General features: G+C 43.0%; 1 protein-coding gene across 2 annotated transcripts in view; it reads right to left on the bottom strand.

Annotated features, from left to right (window-relative positions):
* Nucleotides 1–27,083, bottom strand: part of LOC124719071 (protein FAM133-like) — a 173,521-nt gene that overhangs the window by 96,436 nt on the left and 50,002 nt on the right. For both annotated transcript variants that reach the window (XM_047244753.1, XM_047244754.1), the window contains exon 2: nt 25,829–25,954. In XM_047244753.1, coding sequence (XP_047100709.1) covers nt 25,829–25,954 — 126 coding nt within the window. The remainder of the gene's footprint in view (nt 1–25,828; nt 25,955–27,083) is intronic.

Raw genomic sequence — 27,083 nt, 5'->3', positions numbered from 1 at the left:
TTTAGTTGACTTTTATAAATCATTGTCAGCTGAAAAATTTCCATCTATCAAGAAATTTGCGGGCATATTGTTCTCCATATTTGGATTGACGTATATTTGTGAACAAGGTTTTTCTTGCTTGAAAATCAAGAAGAGCAAATGCCGAAGCTGTTTAACAGACAGTAATTTGCAGGCTGTGATGAGAATATCAACTAGCAGTCTGACTCCTGATTTCAAAAAAATTGTGCAAAATTGTGATAGGATGCATTTGTCCCATTAAACTTGTTTTAAAATTTAATGTACTTGGAGATGATACTAAATTAGCAAACTAAATGAAATTGAACACAACTATCTTATTTGAGGATGTCAGAAGGAAAGGGGTACAAGTGACTTTAGTCTTATCAAAATTATAAGAAGTATACTTATACCCCTTTGCTTCCGACTCTTCCATTTATATCTAATGATTTTTATGATACCTTTTATGAAATGTAAAGCTAACTAATCAATGCATTTTAACGCTCTTACTGCTACACCCGAAATTGCAACTCTGTTTGTGATATGTGATTAGAAATAAAGAAAACTTGCATTTTCATAAAAATTTTGGGAATACTGCACAAACACACACACACACACACACACACACACACACACACACACACACATTATATACGGCATTAGAAATGAGAGGTTTATAAGGTGCGGTCCTCCGCTAACCTCTGTGTCTATAATGTGGCCCCCGAACCAAAACAATTGCCCACTCCTGACTTATAGCTTTATATGTCAGGTTCATGATGATGTGCCCATCATTTCGTTAATGGTCATAGTTATTGCGATATATACGTGGAAGTAAGACAGTGCACGAAATTCAAAAAAAGTTTGCAGTGAAACTACTGATCTTCATTTCCCTTAGTTTCTCACTTAATAAACCACTTTTTCAGAATTCTCTCGCAATTGGGTCTGCACAACATGTTAGTGAGGTGACACTGTGCAAACACCACCGTGTTTTGGCAAAAGAAGAAAATTCTGACATGGAAAGAAGAGAAATTTCGCGACCCATGACGCTTCTCTGAAAGTTACAAATGTTTAACAAGCCAGGCGAGAATAAATCGCTCCATTTTCAGCGAAATTCGTTTTAGATACTAATCAAAGCAGACGAGACGGATCTCTATGAATGGTCATCACTCGTGTGTGGGGGTGGAAGAGCTCCACTTCCTATTTACAAAAAATGTGAGCATAGGCTTCAGTTTAGAACGGCACTTCCCTTTCAGCACTCGACATTTTCTCTAGAGCGCCTGCCCACGCCCATAACCCCCACCATAACCACTCTCCACAGGCGTGCCGAGCCAACTGTGGATCAATTGGCCACGTTATTCTGCGCCGACTCTACCACTAGCTCACAGAACAGGTGCCCAGGGAAACACAACTCGTCCGTTTGCTGGAGTTGACGGTAAACAAATGGAAACACAAGGAAAATTGACATTGTTGATGCAGTCAACAGTTTTTAGTTTATGTGAATGCAGTGTCCACAGAGGAAGAGAAGGTAAAAATGTTTCTCATCTGTCGTACTACATTTACCAATATTGTAAACAAGAAAATGTTATTGCAGTTACTGTTCTACTAATTTACATTCTCTATACGTGGCCAGTACTTTTATCTGCTCTTTCTTGGTGTACATCGTACTCCCACAAACCTTTAACTGAAGATGGGTGACTGAATGACTAGTGTGTATTTTCCTTGTTCCCATTTGTTTACTGTTTACTCCAAAAAGTGGAACTGGCTCTGAGCACTGACTTAAACTGCTAAAGTCATCAGTCCCCTAGAACTTAGAACTACTTAAACCTAACTAACCTGAGGACATCACACACATCCATGCTCAAGGCAGGATTCGAACCTACGACCGTAGCGGTTGCGCGGTTCCAGTCTGAAGCGCCTAGAACCGCTCGGCCACCCCGGCCGGCAAAAAGTGGAACTACACCAGGTACTTGCAATGTGTGCTAGTGCAAGAGAGACAGTCAGTTTTGTGTTGTGTTTTAATAACGCTGTGTTTGCATAAACGGTACACTGTAATTCGTTTCTCAACAGGTAATTCCATGTCAATTCAACGACGAAAAGTAACATTTTCAACCTGACCATCTCTGATTTATTTCAAATTTGGTGCATTCAGTGATCCAGATAAGAGATAGAATACTACCAGTTTGAACAGGTACATGTCAATTGTGAAGAAAATTACAGGTTTGGAAGTTGTGCGAAATTTAAGTGCGTCTGTCTCAACAAAAAATATTTTAATCCAGATACAGCAACGAAACTTGTCTAATTGAAAAGCTAATGATCAGAGCTTTACGCAGATATGCAGCATGGAGGGTTTCTAAGAACTTTTACATCCAAGATCATTGACCTTAACCTTCTTTGATTTTCAATATCTCAAAATACACCATCTTTAATTTTTAAAAAATATTGCATTGCTCCATTATGCTACTGTAAACATAGTAAATATCAACATGGCACATCAAAGACATCTAACTCAAAAATTTGTCAGTATCAGTACACTATCAAAATGCGAAAGATGTTAACTATGAAACACAAATTATTAAAAAAAAAACAATTCATCAGTTATGTTGTATCAGAGTACGATTTATATTACAGTAGTGGTACTATGAGCCATTTTCAGTGTAGCTTCCAATGAAAAGGCAACAAAAAGTGGTTACATCAGGTTTCACAAGTCTCCAATTAAATTGTTAATGTTCACCAGATGTTATGTAGGGAGAGAGTGTGTCTTTCCAGTTTGCGTCAGGTACATCTCCACGTTGTCTGCCTGTTTTGGGTTGCGTGGCCAGTATCGCGGTGTCTGAAAGCGGATGTTGGTTGCTTTCGCACTATCTGACCGAGTGTCCCCCTTCACTCCTCATCATCTTTCAGCGAACGATTTCTCGAAATTTTCTCCTTGTCATTGGCGGACTCAGTTTGCAGTTCCGCCCAATGACTGATCGCCGTTTCATGACCACTCTTCTCTGTACAGGGTGGAAATTTCCTATCTTGCGTTGGCTGGTGTGTGACTCGGGAATTGACGTCTTTTTTACGGTTTCACCAGCGTTGGTGGCAGTCTTCCGACGTTTTTCTGCATACCGCAGCTGTTGTAAAAGCAGCCACGAAACACTTCTTTGTAACCGCTATCTCTGTGTGAGGTCTGGACAGGCTCATTTTTGGGCTTCATATTAGAGTCTGCTGGCGTCCGTGGTTTACAAGGAATGTCCTTGCTATATAGAAAACAACAGGCTGACTTCTTCATATGCTTCCGTGTGTGAATTCTTCGCGCTTTGTGTACCCTCCTCTCAGTGCCTATGGGGTGCTGGACTTGTTGATAACGTTCTCGCTTTCTAAGGCAGATAAAGCGGCTGCTGCCAGGCCAGAAAAATTCATATGCGTTTACATCTGCATTCTTGACGTTTCGTCCCAATGACTGCAGGAATCCCTCGGTTTTCGGCGTGCTTCTCTTTGTCCGCCAGGATCTTTGCAACGTGTCCATTCTCAAGCGACGCATGGGCATCCTGCCGCCTACCTGTGCGGTTGTAGAATGGCTCCAGTGTCCACGTCTGGGGTGCTCGCCGCATGGTGTCTGGCAGGCTTTCTCCTGGGTCGCTGGAGTCAGTGAAGGTGGCTCCCAGAGGAGGTATCACACTGCTCAGTAAAGAAGCAGAACATGCCTTTGTTTTTACCTTACCTTCAGTAGTCGGCATTACAGAACGAAGCTTATGGGTATCTGGAATCGTACTTTTATTCGTGAAATATTGCTTCAGCTTGGCAGTATCTTAGTCATGATGGAAAACTGTTTATATTCGAAGACGAATGTTTTCTTTGCCTACTGAAACAACTGTCATTGTGTCAAAATATGGTTTTCATAAGGTCGCTTGAGGCTGGCAAGTGTGGCTATTCTCTTTACAGCCCCAGCAACCTCATCTCTAGGTCCTTAACATGTGCTGTAGCAAAAAAATACCAATCATAATCTTCCTGGTGGTAGGACAGATTCACGAAATACTTTCTGTTTTATCATTGGGTAGCCCATCCATCCGAAAAATAGCAAATGTGCTTTGTAATTGGAAAGTGACATTTTAAGAAATTGATGAAATTGTGCTGGAAAGAACACAGACAAACACACACACACACACACACACACACACACACACACACACACACTCGCACTCACACTGATCATGCTGAAGGCAATCAGATATTTCCACATATGACACATGGCATACTTAATTAGTATTTGCGCCTCTGTTGTAAGCAACCAACGGATGAGTTGTAAGCTGTGAATTATTCCAGTGAAGTCCCTGTACTTCATCCTGATTGGCAAAGGAGTAATTCTCTACAAAATCACAAACAACATGACATTTATTTGCTTTAGTGATTTTAAAAATCTGTGACTGCTGCTGTGTGATACGTGATAGTGGTAGGAGCTGTTGGAAACTCGATGCAAAAAAAAATCGTCTGTTGATTTTGTTATAGTCTCTAGAACTGCAACGCCTGCGGCGAATCAACACCTATTTGGAATTTCATCAGTGCAGTTCGCACCAAACAGTTCAAACAGTAGTCAGTCAACCTTGTCGGACTTGAAGAATAGGAGTGTGTGCCTAAGAAACATATTGAAAGTGCATTGCATGAATCAAATGCTACACAGTGCTTTTATGATGGTAATGTGTGTTCTTCACGCTTCATTAGTTCATTTAATTTAACCCTTCAACCATTAACTTAAAATTCTGGCGTGAGACTCATAAACAAACAGCATGGATTCCACTGGCATAGGCAAGAACACAGTGCTTTAGCAGTAACACACAAAATTTTGATTGAACGTTGGGCCCAACAGAGCAGTTCTCTGAGTAGTCCGCCCGTCTCCCCCAGATTCGGGAGAGGAAAAAAAATTGAGAATCGATATTTACATCTGATTGTGTATCTTTGAAAAATGCATACAATTCCTTAAGAACGTCTAACCATGGCTGCTTCTGCTAACGTACTCTAATTCCAATTTCTTTCACAGACACATACCTTAGTCTTTTCTTCCTGGCATCCGACGGCTTACATTATGTTCACAGTGGAAACTAAGTACACGTTGAACAGTTTTTACAACATACCTTACCTACCTTTGGATTTGGTGTTGCTGATCTTTCATGTTCTGCTTCTAACTGTTTTGCTCTTCACACCATGTAATCTGAAGTAGAAAATACTTTCATTGTTTTCATTATACTCCAGTTCTTTGGAAGTACTATCAAAATTTGTGTTTTGTCACACATACACAATGTATTGTGAAACTTATCCTTCAGCTGGGCTACGATTTCTCTTTCTTCATTTTTTTCACCCTCTTCTTTTTCCAGTTACGCCACGCAGGCACATTCCAACACAGAGCAACCTTTTTCAATTTTTACACAGAGGCAACCTTTTTCAGTTTTTGCTTTGGGTTATTTTTCTCATGCTGAAACCTCTTTTTCTTCATAGGAGACTCACCTAAAAACTGGAGGCTAGTAGTTAAAGAATCCAATGCCACATCTGATGTTCTTTCATTTTCACTTAATATCATCTCTGGAAGTACCTAGCACAGATAACGCCGGACTTGCACGGGTTTATGGGTTTTGTGATATTTGCTTACTACATATACTGCATATTTTCCCATCTAGCAATACATTAGGACACTTGTTTACCATCCTTACCTCAAATTCTTCTGTACTCTTCTACTTGAAATTGAGTGCACCAGTACATTTTGACTTGAAACCGATTTTTTACAAACTACTACTAAATACTACTTCACAGCGCATGTACACTGCAGCCACACCATGAAATAAGCTAATTACAACTGGCTGACATAAAAATCTTCTCCATTGGCTGTTCATAGTAAGAAACTATCATCAATTTGTCAGAAAAATAGTGACTGGTGTTGTTTGCTCTTCTGGAAGAAAACCCGGTTACGTAATTGCTTTCTGTATTAATGTTTTGGTCATGGTGCCTTTGGTGTACAGTCTTGACTTTTACCATGTTCATAGTAGCATATTGGGGCTACACAATATATTGTTTTTTTTCCCAAAAGAGTTAAAAGTGTGTATTTTGAGCTATTCAAGGTTAAAGGTTAAGGTCAATGGAACTGGGTATAACAATTCTTAGAAACCTGGCATATTGCTTATCAGTATAAAGCTCTACTCATTAGCTTTTCAGTTGTACAGGTTTCATGGCCGTATATGGATTAGGACCAGTGCTATATTCATTTATGTTGAGACAGATGGAAGTGAATTTTACATAATTTCCAAACTTTGCAGACCTCTAACTTTATTCACAGTTGTCAAATGCCTCTGCAAATTGATAGTTTTTCATCTCTCATTTGGATCACTGAATGCTCCAAATCTGAAAGAACTCTGGGTGGGCCGGATTGAGTGCTGCTTTGAATTGACTTGGTATTATCCCAACAGGTCTTGAAGAGAAGAAGTGGATTACCGAATGAGAAATATAGGCTTCTGTTGAAAAAAGACACACTGAGGAAAGTTACAGGAAAGGCAGTTGTGCTGGTTAACTCCCCCTGGTAGCTATACAGCACTTGCTTGTTAATCTTTCAGGTTTTCTCAGTGTGGTTGACTAATTGTGTGTTTACAGATGCTGAGCCGAGCTGTTCCATTTCGCGCACAATATTTTGACGACCAACCCAAGGAAGAAGACTGGGTCGATTGTCGAAATATTGCACATGAAATGGAACAGCTCGGCTCAGCACCGGGAAGGACACCATTGCTATTTGCTTGAAACATTTTTAATTTGTTTTTGTGTAAAAAGTTATTTGGGGTGGTCAAGATAATTGGCAGACTCTGAATACTTTATGTGCATTGGTGTGCAAAACGTAAGGGCGAAAGTAACTTTTGCATGATGTGTCACTGCCAAATTGCTTGGACCATACATAGAAAGAACTGCTACAGTATAACAGAAGATAACCGAAAGAAATATCCAAAGAGATGAACAGAAATGGCACTTTTATTCAAATACACTAATCACGCAGTGCCATTTATGTTGGTTCCTCACACATTAAAAAAGGAGGGTATGGTTCTTAATGGATGTATGTGCAACGTGCTTCCATGTAGGAAGGAGTAGTTGTGGCAGGTCGTTTCATTCCTCCATCAGCGCAGATGACAACTGCTGTATGGTCATTGGTGCATGAGGACGTGTTTGTTGCTATACGACTCCCCATCACATTCCACACATACTCGATGGCATTTAAGTCAAGCGAAATGGGAGGCCATTCCATTCGAATATCCTCTTGTCCCAAGAACTTCTCCACCTGGCTGTTCAATATGGTCGCGTAGTGTCATCCATTAAAATGAAGGTCGAATGTACCCCTGAAAAGACGCACGTGGGAAAGAAGTACAGAATGACATTGACCGACGAATGCACCTTTTTCAAAGATTTGTTTGTCAGTAGGCCAATGCAACATTATGTATCTCCACACCACAACACCTGCCCCACCAAATAGATCATGTGTGACAATGTTACTGGGTGCATCACGAGTTCCCACATCTCGCCATATGACGGTACGCCCAACGTTGTCGAACTTCATCATTTTGCTGGTCCACTTGTTACGGTGAGTAGGCATAATGTTGCGTGGGCGTACTGACCTTCACATCCTTGTACACGGTACACTCACCGGTCAACGTTATTGTGACACTGTAGTCCTTCCCATGTGCGTCTTTTCAGGGTTGCATTCTGCCCTGACTTCCTTTTTCGTGGATTACGATGCCCCATCTTATCGAACAGCGCAGGAGGAGGATGAGGACCTGGAGGCGAGAGGATGTGCAGGTAATGGACTGGCCTCCCTGTTCCCCCCGACTTAAATCTCATTAAGCATGCATGGGCTGCGTTGGTGAGACGTATTGCAGCGCGTCTATGCTGATCAACAACCCTCCAGCAGTTGTCAACCACGTTGGTTTAGGAATGGAACGGCCTACCACAAGAACTAACCAACATCGTGACCAGCGTGTGAGCGCGTTGCGTCCAGGGGACCACAATAAATCGCGATTACTTCATTGTAATTTTTGTCTTTGAGTAACAGTGTCATTTTTGTTCGTCTCATTGCGTATTTCTTTCTTTTATCTTTTCTATTACGGCGCAACAGTTCTTTCTATGTATGGTCCAAGTTTCATCGAACTATGTAACGTAGCAGTGACATATCATGTAAAAGCTACTTTCGTCCTTAAGTTTTGCACATCAGTGAATTTTATGTACTATTTCCAGTAATAAAACTATGAAATTGAAATTTAGGGAGCAGTGGAAGGAAGGAAATTATGCTTAACATCCTGTCGACGATGAGGTCATTAGTGACAGAGCGTAATCTTGGGTTGCAGAAGGAAGTCACTGTGCTCTTGCAAATGAGCCATCCCGGTATTTGCTACAAGCGATTTAGGGAAGCCACAGAAAATCTGCATCTGAACCGACGTCCTCCTGAACGCTAGTCCATTGACGACTGCTAGATGGTGGTTGATGCAAGTGGACGTGTTGCTATACGACTCCGCAACACATTGCACATGTGCTGGATGGGATTTAAGTCAGGGGAAAGAGCAGTGGTTGCACTGGTTGTCAATTATCGTAACCATCATGACAATGTCTTTGACTCTTCTCTTTGCGAAAGAATCCCGTTGTGGGACATATATTTCTCAAACATGGACAATTTTTACGTCCTTTTGTTCCATAAAGTATACACACATGTGGGATTTCATTCAGTTTAATAAATTATATATTGTTCTATCAGGCCGTTATTGTTTGTTTCTGGCCTTAGCCATAGGCGTCCGCAAGGGGGAAGAGGGGGGGGGGGGGGAGGCGGGGAGAGATACAGAATTAAAGGCTATGTGGTATGTGTTAGGTCAGTTAAAACAAAATAGAGATAAAAATGGTATTTCGGTACATTCTACATAACTAGATAATTAGATAATTAATAGATTTACATTACTGATAAAAGTAATACCAATGTACTTGTTTTATACACCGAAGCGCCAAAGAAACTGGTATAGGCATGCGTATTCAAATACAGAGATATTTAAACAGGCAGAATATGGCGCTGCGGTCGACAATGCCTCTATAAGGCAAGTGTCTGGCGCAGTTGTTAGATCGGTTACTGCTACTGCGATGGCAGGTTATCAAGATTTCAGTGAGTTTGAACGTGGTGTTGTAGTCGGCACGCGAGCGATGGGACACAGCATCTCCGAGGTAGCGATTAAGTGGAGATTTTCTCCTACGACCATTTCACGAGTGTACCGTGAATATCAGGAATCCGGTAAACCATCAAATCTCCTACATCGCTGCGGCTGGGGAAAGATCCTGCAAGAACGGGACCAACGACGACTGAAGAGAATCGTTCAACGTCACAGAAGTGCAACCCTTCCGCAAATTACTGTAGATTTCAGTGCTGGACCATCGACGAGTGTCAGCGTGCGAACCATTCAGCGAAACATCATCGATATGGTCTTCCGGAGCCGAAGGCCCTGTCGTGTACCCTTGAAGACTGCACGTCACAAAGCTTTACGCCTCGCCTGGGCCCGTCAACACCAACATCGGACTTTTGATGACTGGAAACATGTTGCCTGGTCGGACGAGTGTCTTTTCAAATTGTTTCGAGTGGATGGACGTGTACGAGTATGGAGACAGCCTCATGAATCCATGGACCCTACATGTCAGCAGGGGACTGTTCAAGCTGGTTGATGCTCTGTAATAGTGTGGGGTGTGTGCAGTTGGAGTGGTACAGGACACGTGATACGTGGACTCTTGACAGGTGACCCGTTCGTAAGCATCCTGTATGATTACCAGCATCCATTCGTGTCCATTGTGCATTCCGACGGACTTGGGCAATCCAACAGGACAATGCGACACCCATCACGTCCAGAATTGCTAAAAAGTGGCTCCAGGAACACTCTTCTGAGTTTAAACACTTCCGATGGCCAACAAACTCCCCAGACATTATTGAGCATATCTGGAATGCCTTGCAACGTGCTGTTCAGCACCCCGTCGTACTCTTACGGATTTATGGACAGCCCTGCAGGATTCACGGTGACAATTTCCTCCAGCATTACTTCAGACGTTAGTCGAGTCCATGCCACGTCATGTTGCGGCACTTCTGCGTACTCACTGGGGACCTTCACGATACTGGGCAGGTGTACCAGTTTCTTTGGCTGCTCGGTGTAGTTCCTAGAAAAGTGAGTTATAGTTAACTGTATCAGCTCGTGTAAATTAAGAGGCAAATTGAAGTTCACAATTTCCTTCTCTCTTAGTTTAACGCTACTTCATCTGAATGCATATAATTATATTACGTATCTGTGCGGACAGAAAGGGAAAGAGCTCCTTGTACACCCCGTATTCGCTTGTCGCCAGGAGCGTCAGTTCAGAAGCTGGAAAACAAGATTTTAGCGCCATCGACGCCGAATCAGTGGTACGGATTGTTCTCTTCGATTGTCGCACCCAAACAAGTGGTTCACATCGTCGGTGAATCAGCATTCACAAAGCGGTGACTCAACGGCGTGAATTCGGAATCATGCATGATTGAAGATCAGTTGTACAATAGCGGCTACAAACTTTCTGTCATAATAGCCCTTTGCGTACCAAGGTTTGCTTGGTATTTCTGGTGATATACGGTACTGGCATAAAGACAGCCTCTTGATTTCGAGGATTGTGCCCATTCCGTATTTCATTCATTTCTTGTTAGTCGCTTATGTATTTGTAGAATATCGTCATATACTGCCTATTTGCCATGCCTGTCTGAAATTTCGTTTCCTTTCATCCCACAGTGACCTTCTATCCAACACATTTTGACTTGCCGTTTATTGATTTATATTTCTCCCAGCACTTCTATTCAGTGTGCTATGGGCTGACTCATTTTTCCGGCGTTGTTGTTCTTTAGCAAGGCAAGAGCTGATACAGGATGTGAAAGATAATATTATTTCTTTCTTTAGTATATTGAATAGGAAGAACAGCTTCCACGATTGCAGTTAGTTCCCCTATGATGATTGTATTGTCATTTCCTAGTTCAAATTTTCTACTGAAGACTGACCAAAACATTAGTACCGGGTAAGAGAAAATTCAACGAAAAACATATCGCTAAAATTTCAGACACAACCTGTGTCTATACCTGTACTGATAATAAAACTGTATCAACCGTCGTGTCTGTACATTGAAAATACTTACCAAAAATTGATTGCGAGTGATGTAGGGATTGTGGCAGAATACAACAAGACTAGTTTAAAACCTTGGTCTCTATGCCTATTTGAACACGCTAATATCCAAAACTACTAGTCAGTTTTTATGGGAATTTCAGAGGTAATTTTAGCGTAGCCTGGGCAATGTATAGGTTTATTTAATCAAAATGGGATCACCGCAAAAAAGGTATCGTAATTTAAATGATCTAAAACCGTCGTATATATCTGATTGTCTGTTTTAACACACTAATCTCCAAAACTACTACACGAGTTTTCATGGGGATTACACAGGTAACTTGAGCGTAGCTTGAGGCAGCTTATAGGCTTTACTTCATCGAAAACGGACCACGGAAAAAATATCGTAATTTGAAGTTCTGGGAGTCTAATGAGCTTAGTAGTTCTGATGTTTACGTTGGTGATGGCGTCGAACACGAAACAACCAGTAGTTGGCGCTGTTAGTTTCGTAATACACCAAAGAACCAATAGATGGCACTGATAGTTTTTTTACCTCAGTGACTGAAGCTGTTCGGATGTTTACATCACTGGCAGAATAAGCGCTGCTTTGCGAATACAAACTAACGCTGAAATTATTTAGTCAAGATATATGGATTTACTGATTTCCCTTTTTCCATTAAGAACTTAACGACATTGATTTGCTTCTTTCAATAGATCTTATTTATATTCTTTGCTATGGAAAATGAATTCATTGAGTTTGCTTTGTGATTTGGGTGCCTACTAATTACTAAGGCCGCTCTTTGTAAACCCCTCACAAAAGAGAGGTATTCGACCTACAAGAGGAGAAGAGGTGGCGGCGTCAAGTTTCTGATCACGAGGATTTGCCGCAGTGACTTGGTTTTAATACAAAACCTCTCTGCAGCGTCTCATGAAGTGAGGGCATGTGACATTGTTGTTGGTAATCCGTCTAGTGAGAGCACTTAGTGACTTCCAACAAGCTTTAAGTATAATTTCAACCCTTTCTAAACTTCGCAGCGTAGTGTGCGCTGATATGAAACTTGGAAAGTACCGACAAAGGTGGGGTAGTGGTTAGCACACAGGAGTCGCATTCTGGAGGGCGACGGTTCAGCCCTGCGTTCGACCATTCTGATTTAGGTTTTCCGCGATTTCCCTAAGTCGCTTCAGGCGAATGGCGGGATGATTTCTTGGAAAGGGCACGGCCGATTTTTTTCTCTATCTTTCCCTAACCCGATGCGACCAATGACCTCGCTGTTTGCCCCCCCACCCCCCCCCCAAAAAAAAATCAACCAACCAGTCTTGGAAAGTGGGTGACGAGGTACTGGCCGAAGTAAAGCTGTGAGAACGGATAGTGAGTCGTCCGTGGGTAGCTCAGTCGGTAGTGCACTTGTCCGCGAGTGTGAAAGGTCCCAAGCTCGAGTCTGTCCGGCACGTAGTTTTAATCCTGCAGAAAGTTTCTATCTGAGCTACTTCTCGCTTACATGGTTTACGTCTAATACTTAGCAAACTGACTAATATGAAAATAAATCAGTCGTTGGAAGCTGTTTTCTACATGGGAGTTCGATTCTTGAAGGAATCGGAGGGGCGGGGGCGGCGGCATGCGGGCTTACTGTTTGTCCCCGTTTGTTTATAAATATATAAAAGTAACTTTTATTGTGAAAAAGGAAATAACTTACAGAAATGTTTAATACAGCACTGAATATAGTATATCTTAAAATGTTTTATTTACGAATGTTCAATGTGGCTATCTTTTGTAACACGACAAATGCCCCATGTGTAACCCTATGAAGCAAGGCTTGACGTATAGTGGCAACTTCTTACGTTATCTATTTGTCACACCTAGTCGATGTTTCCCAGAAGCCGAGGAAAGAACACACTGTTCTTAATGTAACCCCATACAGAAAAGTTCATTGAGCTTAAATCAAGTGACTGTGGTGGCATGCTATCTTGCTGGAAAATAAATACTGTGCCCATAGGCGCGTTTAGAGACGCCATGTCACTGATTACGCGGTCCGTCCCACCGGAGGTTCGGACCGACGACCTCAACAGTGTGGTTCCTTAGGAATTCACACACATTTGAACATTTTTTCTGTGCAAATATCCTTTTTTATTTGAGGGCATTTGGTGCTGTTCAGGCATGTCCGGTTACGATATGCCAGTTCCAGCTGACTTGGCAACAAAGGAAGGATCGTAAATCTTGTTACAGCTTACAGCGCAAAACAAACATTTACCTTAGGGAGTCTCGTACATGTTCGATTACGTGACGTGGTTTTTTCTCACTCCATATCCGAACATTATGCTGATTCGCTATATCGCAGGTATGGAAGGTGGTTTCGTCAATGAACACAATTTTATTAACTCTACACAAAACTTAGCTCGTTTCTCTTTGTCACTTTCTCTTAAAGATTGCAGCAGTTCTAATTTGTATCGTTTGAATGACAGGCGTTCACAGTGTAACACGGTAACACCAGACATATTCAATTCTAAGCTGGCATGGCTTTTTGAATTACCCGAACTACCAATTTACTATGCCAAAATTGTTCAATTGCTGCGTCAGTGACTGCTGATTGACCCTGACCCGGCGTCAGATTCGGTTAAATGATTGTAACAATTAATAAAAGTTTGTATTTGTGGCTAGCGATATTTAGTCCAAAATCGTCTCTGAACCGTAGTAGCGGATTAACAGAAACAACACTGCGCATACCCTGCTCTCTGATACGACTTCATTTTGACTGTCAGAATAATTTATTCGCACATGCCACGTAGCGAGGACGTTGGGAACTAACAGTGGTAAGCAGATAGACTGCATTCAGTGCTGTGTCAAACATTTCTGTAAGTTACTTAACCTTTAAAGGTTACTTTGTATAACTAATTTATAAATACACTGTGTACTGAGAGTAAGCCGGCCGGAGTGGCCGTGCGGTTCTAGACGCTACAATCTGGAACCGCGAGACCGCTACGGTCACAGGTTCGAATCCTGCCTCGGGCATGGATGTGTGTGATGTCCTTAGGTTAGTTAGGTTTAAGTAGTTCGAAGTTCTAGGGGACTGATGACCTCAGAAGTTGAGTCCCATAGTGCTCAGAGCCATTTTTTTTTTTTTTTTTTGTACTGATTGTGAGAGTAAATTGGTGGTACGCGGGACATGTAATAGGATGATTGGTTGTTGGATGGACCAAGGAACAGATATGAAAAGGATTTCAACAGGTATGAAAAGGCCGATGCAACGACTTGTAAGGGGTCCGTAGGCCCTTACTATAAGTTTTGCGACAGCACAGGTCGACAGGACAAACAATCGATAGTGTGTGTCGGGTTGCGAGAGCGAGAGCGAGTGTTGAGACAGTAGTGTGTGGTACGCGCTGCGGGCCGAGGCGGGTGGAGGTCTGTTGCTGGAATGCAAGACCGTACCGACAAAGGGAGTGGCCATCGCCGCGGTTTAACCCCTTTGTGTTAGAAATATACGGGAAAGTGGAAAAGTATAATTAATAGAATGATCAGTGATATTTTTGTGCCGATATTTGTAATTACGCGTCTACCGCGCCGGCATCATTTGGATTGCAGTGTTGGATTGCAGTATTGGATTGCAGTGTTGGATACTGTGATTAAAATTTGCGTGTGACGATAATGAATAACAAAGAGGCCTGTGCTAAGATTAGCCGTTATTAACTCTGTAAGACGAAGGCAGTGGCTGTCTCCTTATTTTGGTGTTTTTGTGATGAATATAGGTCGTTGATTTATGAAGCTGTATTGTTGTTCTTCTTGCCACCAGACATTTTATTATTACAGCATTTGAGAAGAACAGAATGGAATGTAACATCTCCGTAGCAGTCCAATCCGATTGCCAGCCCCATTAGGTACGCGGTCACATTAATTAATATCTATTTGGGCTGCTATCAGATCCCGATCGAGCGGGATAAGTCAGTAGATCAAACCGGAGTGTTACAGACTGAATGAAAGACGGGTGGATGGCATTATAAATTACGCAGAAATAAAATGGATGAAGACAGCGGAAGACTGTAATGAAGGGAAAAATCTGGAGGCGGCCTTTCTCCAGCAGTGGATGTCACATGGATGGTGGTGGTGGTTTTGGTGGTGGTGATGGTGGTGGTGGTGAGGAGGAGAAGGAGGAAATTCTCTGACATTCTTGTTAGTACCACTCAGGAAAAGCGAGGCCAATCCATGCAGAAACAGCCAGGGCAGCCATATCCACTGCCTTCCAAAACGACGTATGATGGCTGTGGATGGGTTTGACACCGTTGCGGCATGTATTCGATGAAATTCCCATGCATTTCTCAAGGGTAGAACTCTGCAGCGAAGTGTGCGCCGGAATGGGACATCTTGACAAATTTTTAACTGTCAGTAAGACCATCGCCTTCTACAGCAAAGCTGCAAGTACGCTTACTAGGTCGACTAGTAGTTTTAATACCCTGGGAAATCTGTTGCAGATATTTTCGCTATTTCTCAATAAGAACTATCGCCAGCACTGTGGCAGTGGTGAGAGATGCTGGTGGAGTCAGAATATGTGTTCCATCGAATCTCAGACACTGAGCTGCGGCCGCATTGTGTATATGACAGGACTGCTGCTGGCTAGCACTTTGTCTTCTCTTTTGTTGCTTTGGCCCAACACCAAACAGATTGGTGTCATGGCTATAGTACACCAAGACCACAGTTGAACAGTTGCATTTCTACAGTTACATCTCCTGACAAAATTACTTTGCAAGGATCATTTCCAACTGTAACGGCAGTGATATGTATTTCTATTTGTTGCAGTTTTCTTCTTTGTCCTAGTATGGGGTTAGTCGTTAGTATGCGACACAACTCGACAAGAAAGTTTTTGATAAACACCTATTGTGTCAGAAATTTCAGAACGTTCTAGCAATGATTTTATATTGCTACAGCAGTTCTTCTCACTGCAGATTTCATTCGGACGACGTAACGTACAGTGTTACCTATACTCCAGTGTGTGGATGTCGTCGTCATAGATACTTTCCACAGCATAGAAACTTAAAAGCAGTTACAATTGAAGTAACAAGAAATTGGTGGTTTTTCTAAAGAGCAGGTAATTGGGGGTTCTCACTTTGAATTTTTTGTGTTAGTGGGTACTGTTTTGCTGAAAGTACAGTATCTCATCAACTGTATCCGGGCACTTACTAGTGAATACCTCTAAATTTGAGCGGGCCGGTGTGGCCGAGCGGTTCTAGGCGCTTCAGTCTGGAACCGCGCTACCGCTACGGTCGCAGATTCGAATTCTGCCTCGGACATGGATGTGTGTGATGTCCTTAGGTTAGTTAGGTTTAAGTAGTTCTAAGTCTAGGAGACTGATGACCTCAGATGTTAAGTCCCATAGTGCTCAGAGCCATTTGAACCAACTAAATTTGACATGTTCCACATCCACGAGGATCTCCTTAGCACGGATCTATGGAACGAAAAACTAACCTAATCTAATCCCCGAGACCTGAAGGAAACGAATTACCATGCGTAAAACAGCTTCAAATGTCTGATTACTTTATACATGATTTAGTTGTTACATATTTTACTTAAACATGCAAGAGAGAAAAGTTTAGGAAAGGTTTGAAATTATGCTTGTTGGAAGTCGCTAAGTGTCCGTATTACGAAACACTGAATGAATACAGTTTGCGTAATTCTCGCTTCGTTTTAAGCAAAAGCTATGTTTTCACGTACCTCAATGATTATGAGGTCATATCTCCTAAAACATGTGTGGTACAATATGTAATTTTGCGCTACATTCAGTGATATATGTAGATACTTTGTCAAAAGTGTTTTACGAATAGGGTTGGTAGTGAAGAAATAATAAATTAAAACATCTTGCGTGTTGTTGAAGTTCTACTGTGTACCATTTGAATGAGAAGCTAGTTTTTCACCAATCTAAATATCGAGGATGTCATACCTTCCGAACTACAAGGTGTACAACTTTGCTTCCGCTGTCTGCCGATAGGTGGTGACAATGGTAAGTAGCGGTCGAAAGAAACAGACCGCAGACATCAGGCAGTTAGCTTGGACCTCGGTCAGCATAACCTCATTCAAACATTAGTCGATTTGTGTCTGCGTCATAAAGTTGTTCTTGATTGAAAATGTCAGTTTACGAGCCTAATTCTCGTCATTTGCGGGAGGTGTTACAGTTTTGTTTCAATATGAAGAAAACAGCGGCTGAGTCTCATCGAATGCTCTCAAGTACATATGGTAAGAACGCTATTAGTGAAAGAACGTGTCCTGAGTGCTTTCAACGCTTCAAGAACGGTGATTTTAACGTCGTAGACCGGCATAGTGGTGGGAGAGCGAATGTTTTCGAAGATGCAGAACTGGAGACATTGCTGAGTGAAGACTCGCGTCAAACTCAAGAAGAATTGGCACGATTAGTGGGAGTGACACAGCAAACCATTTCAAAACGCCTCAAGGCTATGGGCATGATTCAGAAAGAAGGCAACTTCGGTCCCGTGTGAGCTGAAACCAAGAGACGTTGAACGGCGTTTGTGTGTTTGTGAACAGTTGCTTCAGAGGCAAAAACGGAAGGAATTTCTGCTTCGCATTGTGACCGGGGACGAAAAATGGGTTTATTACAATAACCCTAAACGCAAAAACTCATGGGGATACCCTGGCCAGGCTTCTAAGTCGACGGCCAAATCGAATATTCACGGCTCCAAGATCATGCTCTGGATTTGGTGGGACCAGCTCGGCGACGTGTACTATGAGGTGTTAAAACCAAGTGAAACTATCACAGGTGTTCGTTATCGAACGCAATTAATGCATTTGAACAGAGCATTAAAAGATAAACGGACGCAATACAGCGAGAGGCAAGATAAAGTGATTTTGCAGCACGACAACACTCGACGCCACGTTGCAAAAGAGTTCAAAACGTACTTGGAAACGTTAAAATGGGAAGTGCTATCCCACTCGGCGTATTTTCCAGACGTAGCTCCCTCTGACTATCACGTGTTTAGATCAATGGCGCATGGCCTGTCTGACCAACACTTCCGATCACATGAGGAAGTCATGAAATGGATCGATTCGTGGGTCGCTTCAAAGGACGAGATGGGGGAAAGTAGTGGCCAGCGATGGAAAATACTTTGAATGTTACATGTGTAACCAATTTGTTTCATTAAAGCCTCAAATGTTGGGGAAAAAACGGCGTAAGCAAACCTGTACACCTTGTATGGATCGTACAGTGATATACACTCCTGGAAATTGAAATAAGAACACCGTGAATTCATTGTCCCAGGAAGGGGAAACTTTATTGACACATTCCTGGGGTCAGATACATCACATGATCACACTGACAGAACCACAGGCACACAGACACAGGCAACAGAGCATGCACAATGTCGGCACTAGTACAGTGTATATCCACCTTTCGCAGCAATGCAGGCTGCTATTCTCCCATGGGGACGATCGTAGAGATGCTGGATGTAGTCCTGTGGAACGGCTTGCCATGCCATTTCCACCTGGCGCCTCAGTTGGACCAGCGTTCGTGCTGGACGTGCAGACCGCGTGAGACGACGCTGCATCCAGTCCCAAACATGCTCAATGGGGGACAGATCCGGAGATCTTGCTGGCCAGGGTAGTTGACTTACACCTTCTAGAGCACGTTGGGTGGCACGGGATACATGCGGACGTGCATTGTCCTGTTGGAACAGCAAGTTCCCTTGCCGGTCTAGGAATGGTAGAACGATGGGTTCGATGACGGTTTGGATGTACCGTGCACTATTCAGTGTCCCCTCGACGATCACCAGTGGTGTACGGCCAGTGTAGGAGATCGCTCCCCACACCATGATGCCGGGTGTTGGCCCTGTGTGCCTCGGTCGTATGCAGTCCTGATTGTGGCGCTCACCTGCACGGCGCCAAACACGCATACGACCATCATTGGCACCAAGGCAGAAGCGACTCTCATCGCTGAAGACGACACGTCTCCATTCGTCCCTCCATTCACGCCTGTCGCGACACCACTGGAGGCGGGCTGCACGATGTTGGGGCGTGAGCGGAAGACGGCCTAACGGTGTGCGGGACCGTAGCCCAGCTTCATGGAGCCGGTTGCGAATGGTCCTCGCCGATACCCCAGGAGTAACAGTGTCCATAATTTGCTGGGAAGTGGCGGTGCGGTCCCCTACGGCACTGCGTAGGATCCTACGGTCTTGGCGTGCATCCATGCGTCGCTGCGGTCCGGTCCCAGGTCGACGGGCACGTGCACCTTCCGCCGACCACTGGCGACAACATCGATGTACTGTGGAGACCTCACGCCCCACGTGTTGAGCAATTCGGCGGTACGTCCACCCGGCCTCCCGCATGCCCACTAGACGCCCTCGCTCAAAGTCCGTCAACTGCACATACGGTTCACGTCCACGCTGTCGCGGCATGCTACCAGTGTTAAAGACTGCGATGGAGCTCCGTATGCCACGGCAAACTGGCTGACACTGACGGCGGCGGTGCACAAATGCTGCGCAGCTAGCGCCATTCGACGGCCAACACCGCGGTTCCTGGTGTGTCCGCTGTGCCGTGCGTGTGATCATTGCTTGTACAGCCCTCTCGCAGTGTCCGGAGCAAGTATGGTGGGTCTGACACACCGGTGTCAATGTGTTCTTTTTTCCATTTCCAGGAGTGTAATTTGACAGGTACATTTAGTCATATACATACACCAAAAAACGTTTTGCATTACCCCAGTTCCCAGAACTCCTGAAGATAGACGTTGACTGTGGATTTTGTATCACTGACATAGTACCTTTGACTGTTCAGAGATGTCACTAAACCCGCCGAAAGATGTAAACAACCATGCATGAGCAGCGTCTATTAGACGGAGGGGTTCCGACAGCCGGTCAGTTCCAGTCATTCCACCAGGTAGGAGGTACACGGCTCGTGTTGTCTGTAGTCCAACTATTTCTAGACGGTCAATACCGCGGTTCGATCGCGACCGCATTGTTACTTTCTGCCAAGAAGGACTCTCAACAAGGGAAGTGTCCAGGCGTCTCGGAGTGAACCAAAGCGATGACGTGTCTCGCTCAGATGCCAAAGGGGTACTGCTGCAATGGATGACTGCTGCCTACGGATTGCGGCTCGAAGGAACCTTGACAGCAGCGCTACCATGTTGAATAATGCCTTTCGTGCAGCCACAGGACGTCGTGTTACGACACATACTCTGCACAATAGGCTGCATGATGGGCAACTTCACTCCAGACGTCCATGGCGAGGTCCCCCTTTGCAACCACGACAACACACAGGACGGTACAGATGGGCCCGACAACATGCCAAATGGACCGCTCAGGATTGGCATCACGTTTTCTTCACCGATGAGTGTCGCATATGCCTTCAACCAGACAATCGTCGGAGACGTGTTTGGAGGCAACCCGATCAGGCTGAACGCCTTAGACACACCGTCCAGCGAGTGCAGCAAGGTGGAGGTTCCCTGCTGTTCGGAGTGGCATTATGTGGGGCCGACGTACGCCGGTGGTGGTCATGGAAGGCGCCGTAACGGCTGTACGATACGTGAATGCCATCCTTCGACCGTTAGTGGAACCACATCGGCAGAATATTGGCGAGGCATTCGTCTTCATGGACAACAGTTTGCGCGGCCATCGTGCACATCTTGTGAATGACTTTCTTCAGGATGACGATATCGCTCGGCTAGAGTGTCCAGCTTATTCTCCAGACATGAACCCTATCGAACATGCCTGGGATAGATTGAAAAGGGCTGTTTATGGACGACGTGAGCCACCAACCACTCTGAGGATCTACGCCGAATCGCCGTTCAGGATTGGGAACATCTGGACCAACAGTCTCTTGATTAACTTGTGAATAGTATGTCACGACGAATACAGGCATGCATCAATGCAAGAGGACGTGCTACTGTGTATTAGAGGTATCGGTGTGTACAGCAGTCTGGACCACCACTTCTGAAGGTGGTACAACATGCAATGTGTGGTCTTCATGAGCAATAAAAAGGGCGGAAATGATGTTTATGTTGATCTCTATTCCAATTTTCTGTACAAGTTCCGGAACTCTCGGAACCGAGGTGATGCAAAACTTTTTTTGATGTGTGCATGTGGATACTGTCTGCAAAGTGTTGCGAAAGGAGTCGGTAGTAAGGACGTAATAAATTAGAGCGTCACATTTGATGCTAAATTTCCCTGCATGAAGAGCGAAAATGTAGTAAGCGACAAAAGTTTTTTTTTCTTTTCACAGTTTGTGGGAATTGCAGGCGAACAAAAGTTTCGTAAGGATTTGAAATTGTGTGTAAAATTTATTGGAAATCGCTAAGTGGTCTCATTTTCAAATACCGGATGAAATGAAGTCCAGGTATTTGTGCGCCGGTAGTTAAGTTACCTCATGACAAACATACAGTTTATAACTGTAATACTTGTCTTATTGTGTTACGCTTTTGACATAAGGTTATGCCTCTTAATGAGTAGATTATGAAAGCAATTTCAATTTGGTCAATAATTACGCGAAATATTGAAAATGAAATTTTTGTTGCCCGTGAGGTAGGCAGCTTGCAACTGATAGCGGGTTCCGGTACAGTCAGTAATGTAGATTAATATGGGGAGTGCCTACCCTCCGCCTTTCTGAGGGCTTGTAGTCTGCTGGGAACACATTCCGAATAATGTCTCTGGGGGTATAGCACCCCATATTTCCTCAAAAACTGTCACAGCTCTGGAGCGAAGTCGACGGTGTAAATCATCCCAAATGTGTTCCATTGGGTTCAAGTCGGGACTCTGGGGAGGCTAGTTAATTTCAGGAACTTTATTGTTCAGAAACCAGTGCCTCACAGATATTGCTTTGACTGAATTGTTATGCTAATACAATCAACCACCATTTCCCAACTGTACGCAGTACACAATGGTCTAAAATGTGTTCATATCCTTATGCGTTTATCTTTTTCTTAAGGGAGGCACACCCTAACCATGAAGAATACCCCCATACCGTAACACCACCTTCTCTATACTTAACTGTTGGCACTACACATGATTGCGGGAAATGTTCTCCAAGCATTCGCCTAATCCTAACCCTTCCATCCGACAACCACAGAGTAGAGTGTGATTCATCACTCTAAATCAGTTGTTTCCTATCATCCACTGTCCAGTACCTCGCTACTTACAGAAACTCAAGTGTCGATTAGCGTTTAAAATACAAACTGTAGTGGTTATAAGTGCAGATATTTCTATCGATGGCTGATGACTGAGAATGATCTACTGATCAACATTACGTCATTATTCACGTCATTTTGAGACTAATAATTACACAGGTAGGTTGGTTAGTACATCCAAGTACACGGGGCGAGAGCAAGCCATTAACGCTTATTTTCCCCTGGGCAGCAGGTCAGGTATTTAAGTGTGGACGAAAAACGGTTAGTCTATGCTGACAGGTGTAGTCCACTTAGTGTTGCAGTTACGACCGTGCAAAAAACATTCGGTAGTAAATTATGTGATGTGTTTGTGGAAAGACTTTTCGACGCAGAGAAAAAACAACCAACACACTGAGTGAGCATATATTAAGGTACCGCATATAAAAATATCTGCAGCTATACCCGTTATACCGTGTATAAACTTATGGTTTATGCGGAATTGCTCGATCATTGTAACCCATTATTTTTAACTCCTGACACACACTCATTGTTCTAGCTGGGCAGTGATTCCTTCTGCTGATATCATGCAATTTTTCACAATTATCCTCCGCAATGCTCGAAGATCCCCATTCGTTAGTACATGAGGTCTCCCTGGACATGGGCTAGCTTTAGTTGATCCTTCGTGTTTCCGCTTTACAATCACATCACCAACACTCGACGTTTGCAGCATTAGGTGGGTTGAAATGTCGATAGATTTATTACTCTGGTGACTTCCACGTACGAAGTAACTGAGCTCTGCTGCTCAATTACACTGTTACTGCTTCTGTATCATTACTGACAGCACAATACACCCTGCCTCCTTTTGTACTGGCGGGTCCGACTCTCGTGGCATCTAGTGCTCAATTCTGTGTTACATAGGAACTTCCGGATTCTTCTCATCAGATAGTGCAGCAATTGCAACAAGAGCACATACTGATTTTGGAAGACCTTGTCTTAAACGAGAGGTAATGGCCCCGTATGGCGGAATGCTTAGCCGCTATGTTTACTCCTGGTAACCTACCGTCGTCGCTCAGTATGATCTGATTAAGAGCTCTGATGACACATTTTGACTTGCGTACAGGTCTCTACCAGAAATCTGCGCACTTAGCAAGACGGTGCACAATCCTATACTCCAGGTCAGCGCCATACCGTGCCAAAGAACATTTCACCATCCTAAGGCTTTTTGCTGTCCACCAAAGTTAACTCTTCTCATTTCTGTTATACTCGTCTTGACTTTCCCCAGTGCAGAATAGTCTCATGGACACAAGTTTCTAATTTTCGTGACGCGTGGGTGATAGGTTGAATGCGTTTGTGTTTAGCCAAATGTACCAGAAATTCTGTTATCTCGTGAAGTTTGTCCCACAATGAGTCACAGTAGCCAATGCGGAAGAAAACGTCACTACATCGTAGTGTGGAGATGCGCATAAGTCATTCAGTCACATATTACGAAACTTATTAATTAGCCTCTCCAGATCCTTTGACTTCCTGCCTTTAAATTGGTATTACACCGTCTTTTATTTTATGCGCTGGTATTTGGTTTTCTTCAGCAAATCTATATCCGTTGTGTATTTTAGTGTCAGCATTAACATATCTTTACCCGTGATTCTAGAGAATATTGTGATTCAGTAAGTGTCTAATTGTAAGAATAGTCTGTTGTACTGTCTCATTGGCTTGGTTCTGTGCAGAAATGTTTTTCATCTTTTCTTTCGTACTCCTACGTGTGAACGAAATGCTTGATGCTCCATAATTGCACTGCAGTCGGCTGAATATCGATCTATTTCTTTAATACCTTCTGGTGTGATCATGTTTAATTGAGGAATTTGTTTTATTGACATCCCTCATACACAGAAGTTTTGTTCAACTTCTTCAGATGGGAGGTATCATGTTGGAGTTGTTTATCATTACAGACGTTTGTAAAGGATGACGTGATCTAGCTCGTTGATGCTTCTGGCTAGAAATCCTTGAAAATAAATACATTTGTTAAGGTAAGTACAGTGTTATTTAACTCTCGCAAATTAACGCTGCAATGGTGATATGAGACTATTATGTAGCTTACTGTAAAAAATATGGAAACAACTTGAATGCTACAACTCCTATATCTGGCTGTGGCTGCATGATCACTAAAGCATCTGGCTTGTATTTCTGCAAAAAAATTAAAATCGCAACACGAAAAAGCTTACAGAAATGACACAACTCAAGATGTTTTAAAATGTGCATCACGTTCGTTTAATGTCACCCATGTACATCCTCTGGTGTTATAAGCAAAGATACGAGAATAAGTAAATCAGAGAACTGTTAATGGGTGGAGAAATTGACATTTCACCGTAATTAGGCTAAATCATTAAATATTTGAAGTGTGGGAATTGAATAGGTTCTACGCGACATTTATTTGACAAAACGCATTTCAGTGTTGCTGTATTCTCGGTAATCTTACTTGTTCCTACGCTTCATCCGGATGCCAGAGCACGAAGAAACCATTTCAAGCATGCCTCAGCTGATGGCGCGTGGGCTTTGTGCCAAGCTCTGCTTCTCTAGAGTTTCAAAATTCAGAAGATATGAGAGTACAGTTCTATCAGTTAAAAACTTAATGCTGTATTTCTATACTTGTATTATCGGAAATAAAATGTAATGCCTCATTATTAATGGCACTCGGAACAAAACTGTCTTCCTGCTGTTCTGTTAAAAACTGTACGAATCATCATGTATTTTGTATATAGCCAAACTATCAAAAATGTCAAAGACGTCAAATACAAACAGATTCATGCAAAGACGAGTACAACCAGCCACTGGGAAAAATGTTATTTGTTTACATATATAGCGCTGTTTCTGGTTTCGCACCGACAAGTTCATCATCAGACGGCTGTTCATGTTTATATTACATGTGTTATTGTTTAGTTGTTGACAAAACAGCCAACAACTAGTGTAAACAACAACAAATGTCTGAAAACGTGAACAGCTGTCTGAATATGAACCTGTCGCTTCAGGACCGGTAACGGTGATTTCCGTATGAATAAATTGCGTTTTCTTCTTTGCAAGAATCAACCAGTAAAAACTTCCTTATTACTCTTAGAGCCAGTCAGTTTCTTGGTTGGCACTTACAACTTTCGTAATAAAGGACTTATTTTCTAATTTGTCTGCCTCTCTTTTTTTTCATAGCTGAGGTGGGCAGCATAATTTGCAATATCAGAATCACTTCTCAATTTTTTAGATACAAATGAGTTGTGTACATAGAGAGGTACATTGTTTTTTGAGTCTCCTGAAAAATGTGAATTTTTTTTTGTAATTTGTGGTAAGTTCCTATGGGACCAAACTACTGAGGTCATCGGTCCCTAGGCTTACACACTACTTATCAGATTAAACTAACTTACGCTGAGGACAACACACACCCATGCCCGAGGGAGGACTCGAACCTCCGACGGGGGGAGCCGCGCGAATCGTGGCAAGGTGCCAGAGACCTCGCGGCGACAAATGTGAGATTTGGTGCTTAGAATCTTTTCAATTTCCACTCTTCAGTCATCTTCAGAAAAATATTTTGTCAGTGAAGCAAGAATTATAACAAGGATTTCCAACCTCTTTTCACCATCTGCTTGCAAGTCTGTGCTGTCATCGCTGTCCTGTCGTTTCATCTCCTCGCGTGCTGCTACGCTTCCGGCCATCACCAGGACGACCAAGGCTGCCAACAGCAGTAACCGAAATCTGTACCGAAAGAGAAATGTATCAGTTAGTGCAGAACTCTAATTTGATTACATTTTGCCAGTTCAACCAAGATTATTGTGCATTAGGAGAGTCCATGAAAATAAAAGTATTATAGAAGCAGCAAAAAGACATCTGCTCGTTCGTCATTGTTATCTGCCTAGCATTAACACACATATCCATCGTAGGAAGACATGGGAGCAGCTGTGTTACTGTTGTATATTTGTATAAAATGTTTATCTACGGTGCTGTAAGTTCCAGTATGTTATGGCTTCTTTTGGAGACGAAAATTAAATGTTATGTTGCTAGTAGCGAAGTAGTTACGTTTTTAAGTGATAAAGGGTGGTCTCGAACGCTCAGAAACGCACGAAAATGTGCTTAGAATATAAATCGTTCATCTCAAAAACAGTGGTATGAGACATTCGCTTGTAAAACTGCGCTTCTTACTATGAGGGACATTTCAATAATCACCTATTCAATGTCCAAGAAACGGGAAGGAACAAAATATCGATATAAAGGGACCTAAAGACGCAAGTTGCAATGGCGTCACTTATTGCTGTATTTGCTGCAAGGCTGTATAGTATCTCTGTAAACTATGGCGCGGGGAGCGCTTGTTGTGGAGAAAGTTTCCTTTCCTGTAAGAACGCTACAACTACCGTACTGGATGACTAAGAATAGTTCTCCTTGTACCAGAGCAGTACACCCTGCGGTCATTTATGCTGACCCTGTTCGTGTGTGTTTCGTCTGTTTCTTATATTAGTTACTAATATTGTACTCTGCCTGAAACAAAATAATTGAAGCATCCAGAAGACATGGTCAGAGGTCAACGTATTTCGTACATGTACAAACCATCGTCGAGTAAGTAAATGAGTAGAGCGGCAATTTTCTGTGACATGTAAACGGCTACCAGAGTGCATTAGTGTTATTAGTGTTTAGTGTTGTTACAAGTTTCTGTAGGGTATATAAGGGACGTGAACAGCGTCGGATGCCAAGTGATCACTATGAAGGACACCGAGATGCCACGTAGTCGTGTGAGACAGCACTATCAGCACCTGATAGAGTTTGAAATGGCACTGTGGGTCTCATTTGGTCTGTTGTCGAGTTGTACGATATACAGATTTGTGGGGCATTT

Source organism: Schistocerca piceifrons, chromosome 10 (genome assembly GCF_021461385.2).
Source record: "Schistocerca piceifrons isolate TAMUIC-IGC-003096 chromosome 10, iqSchPice1.1, whole genome shotgun sequence".
NCBI lineage: Eukaryota > Metazoa > Arthropoda > Insecta > Orthoptera > Acrididae > Schistocerca > Schistocerca piceifrons.
This window is presented reverse-complemented; position numbering and strand designations above follow the sequence as displayed.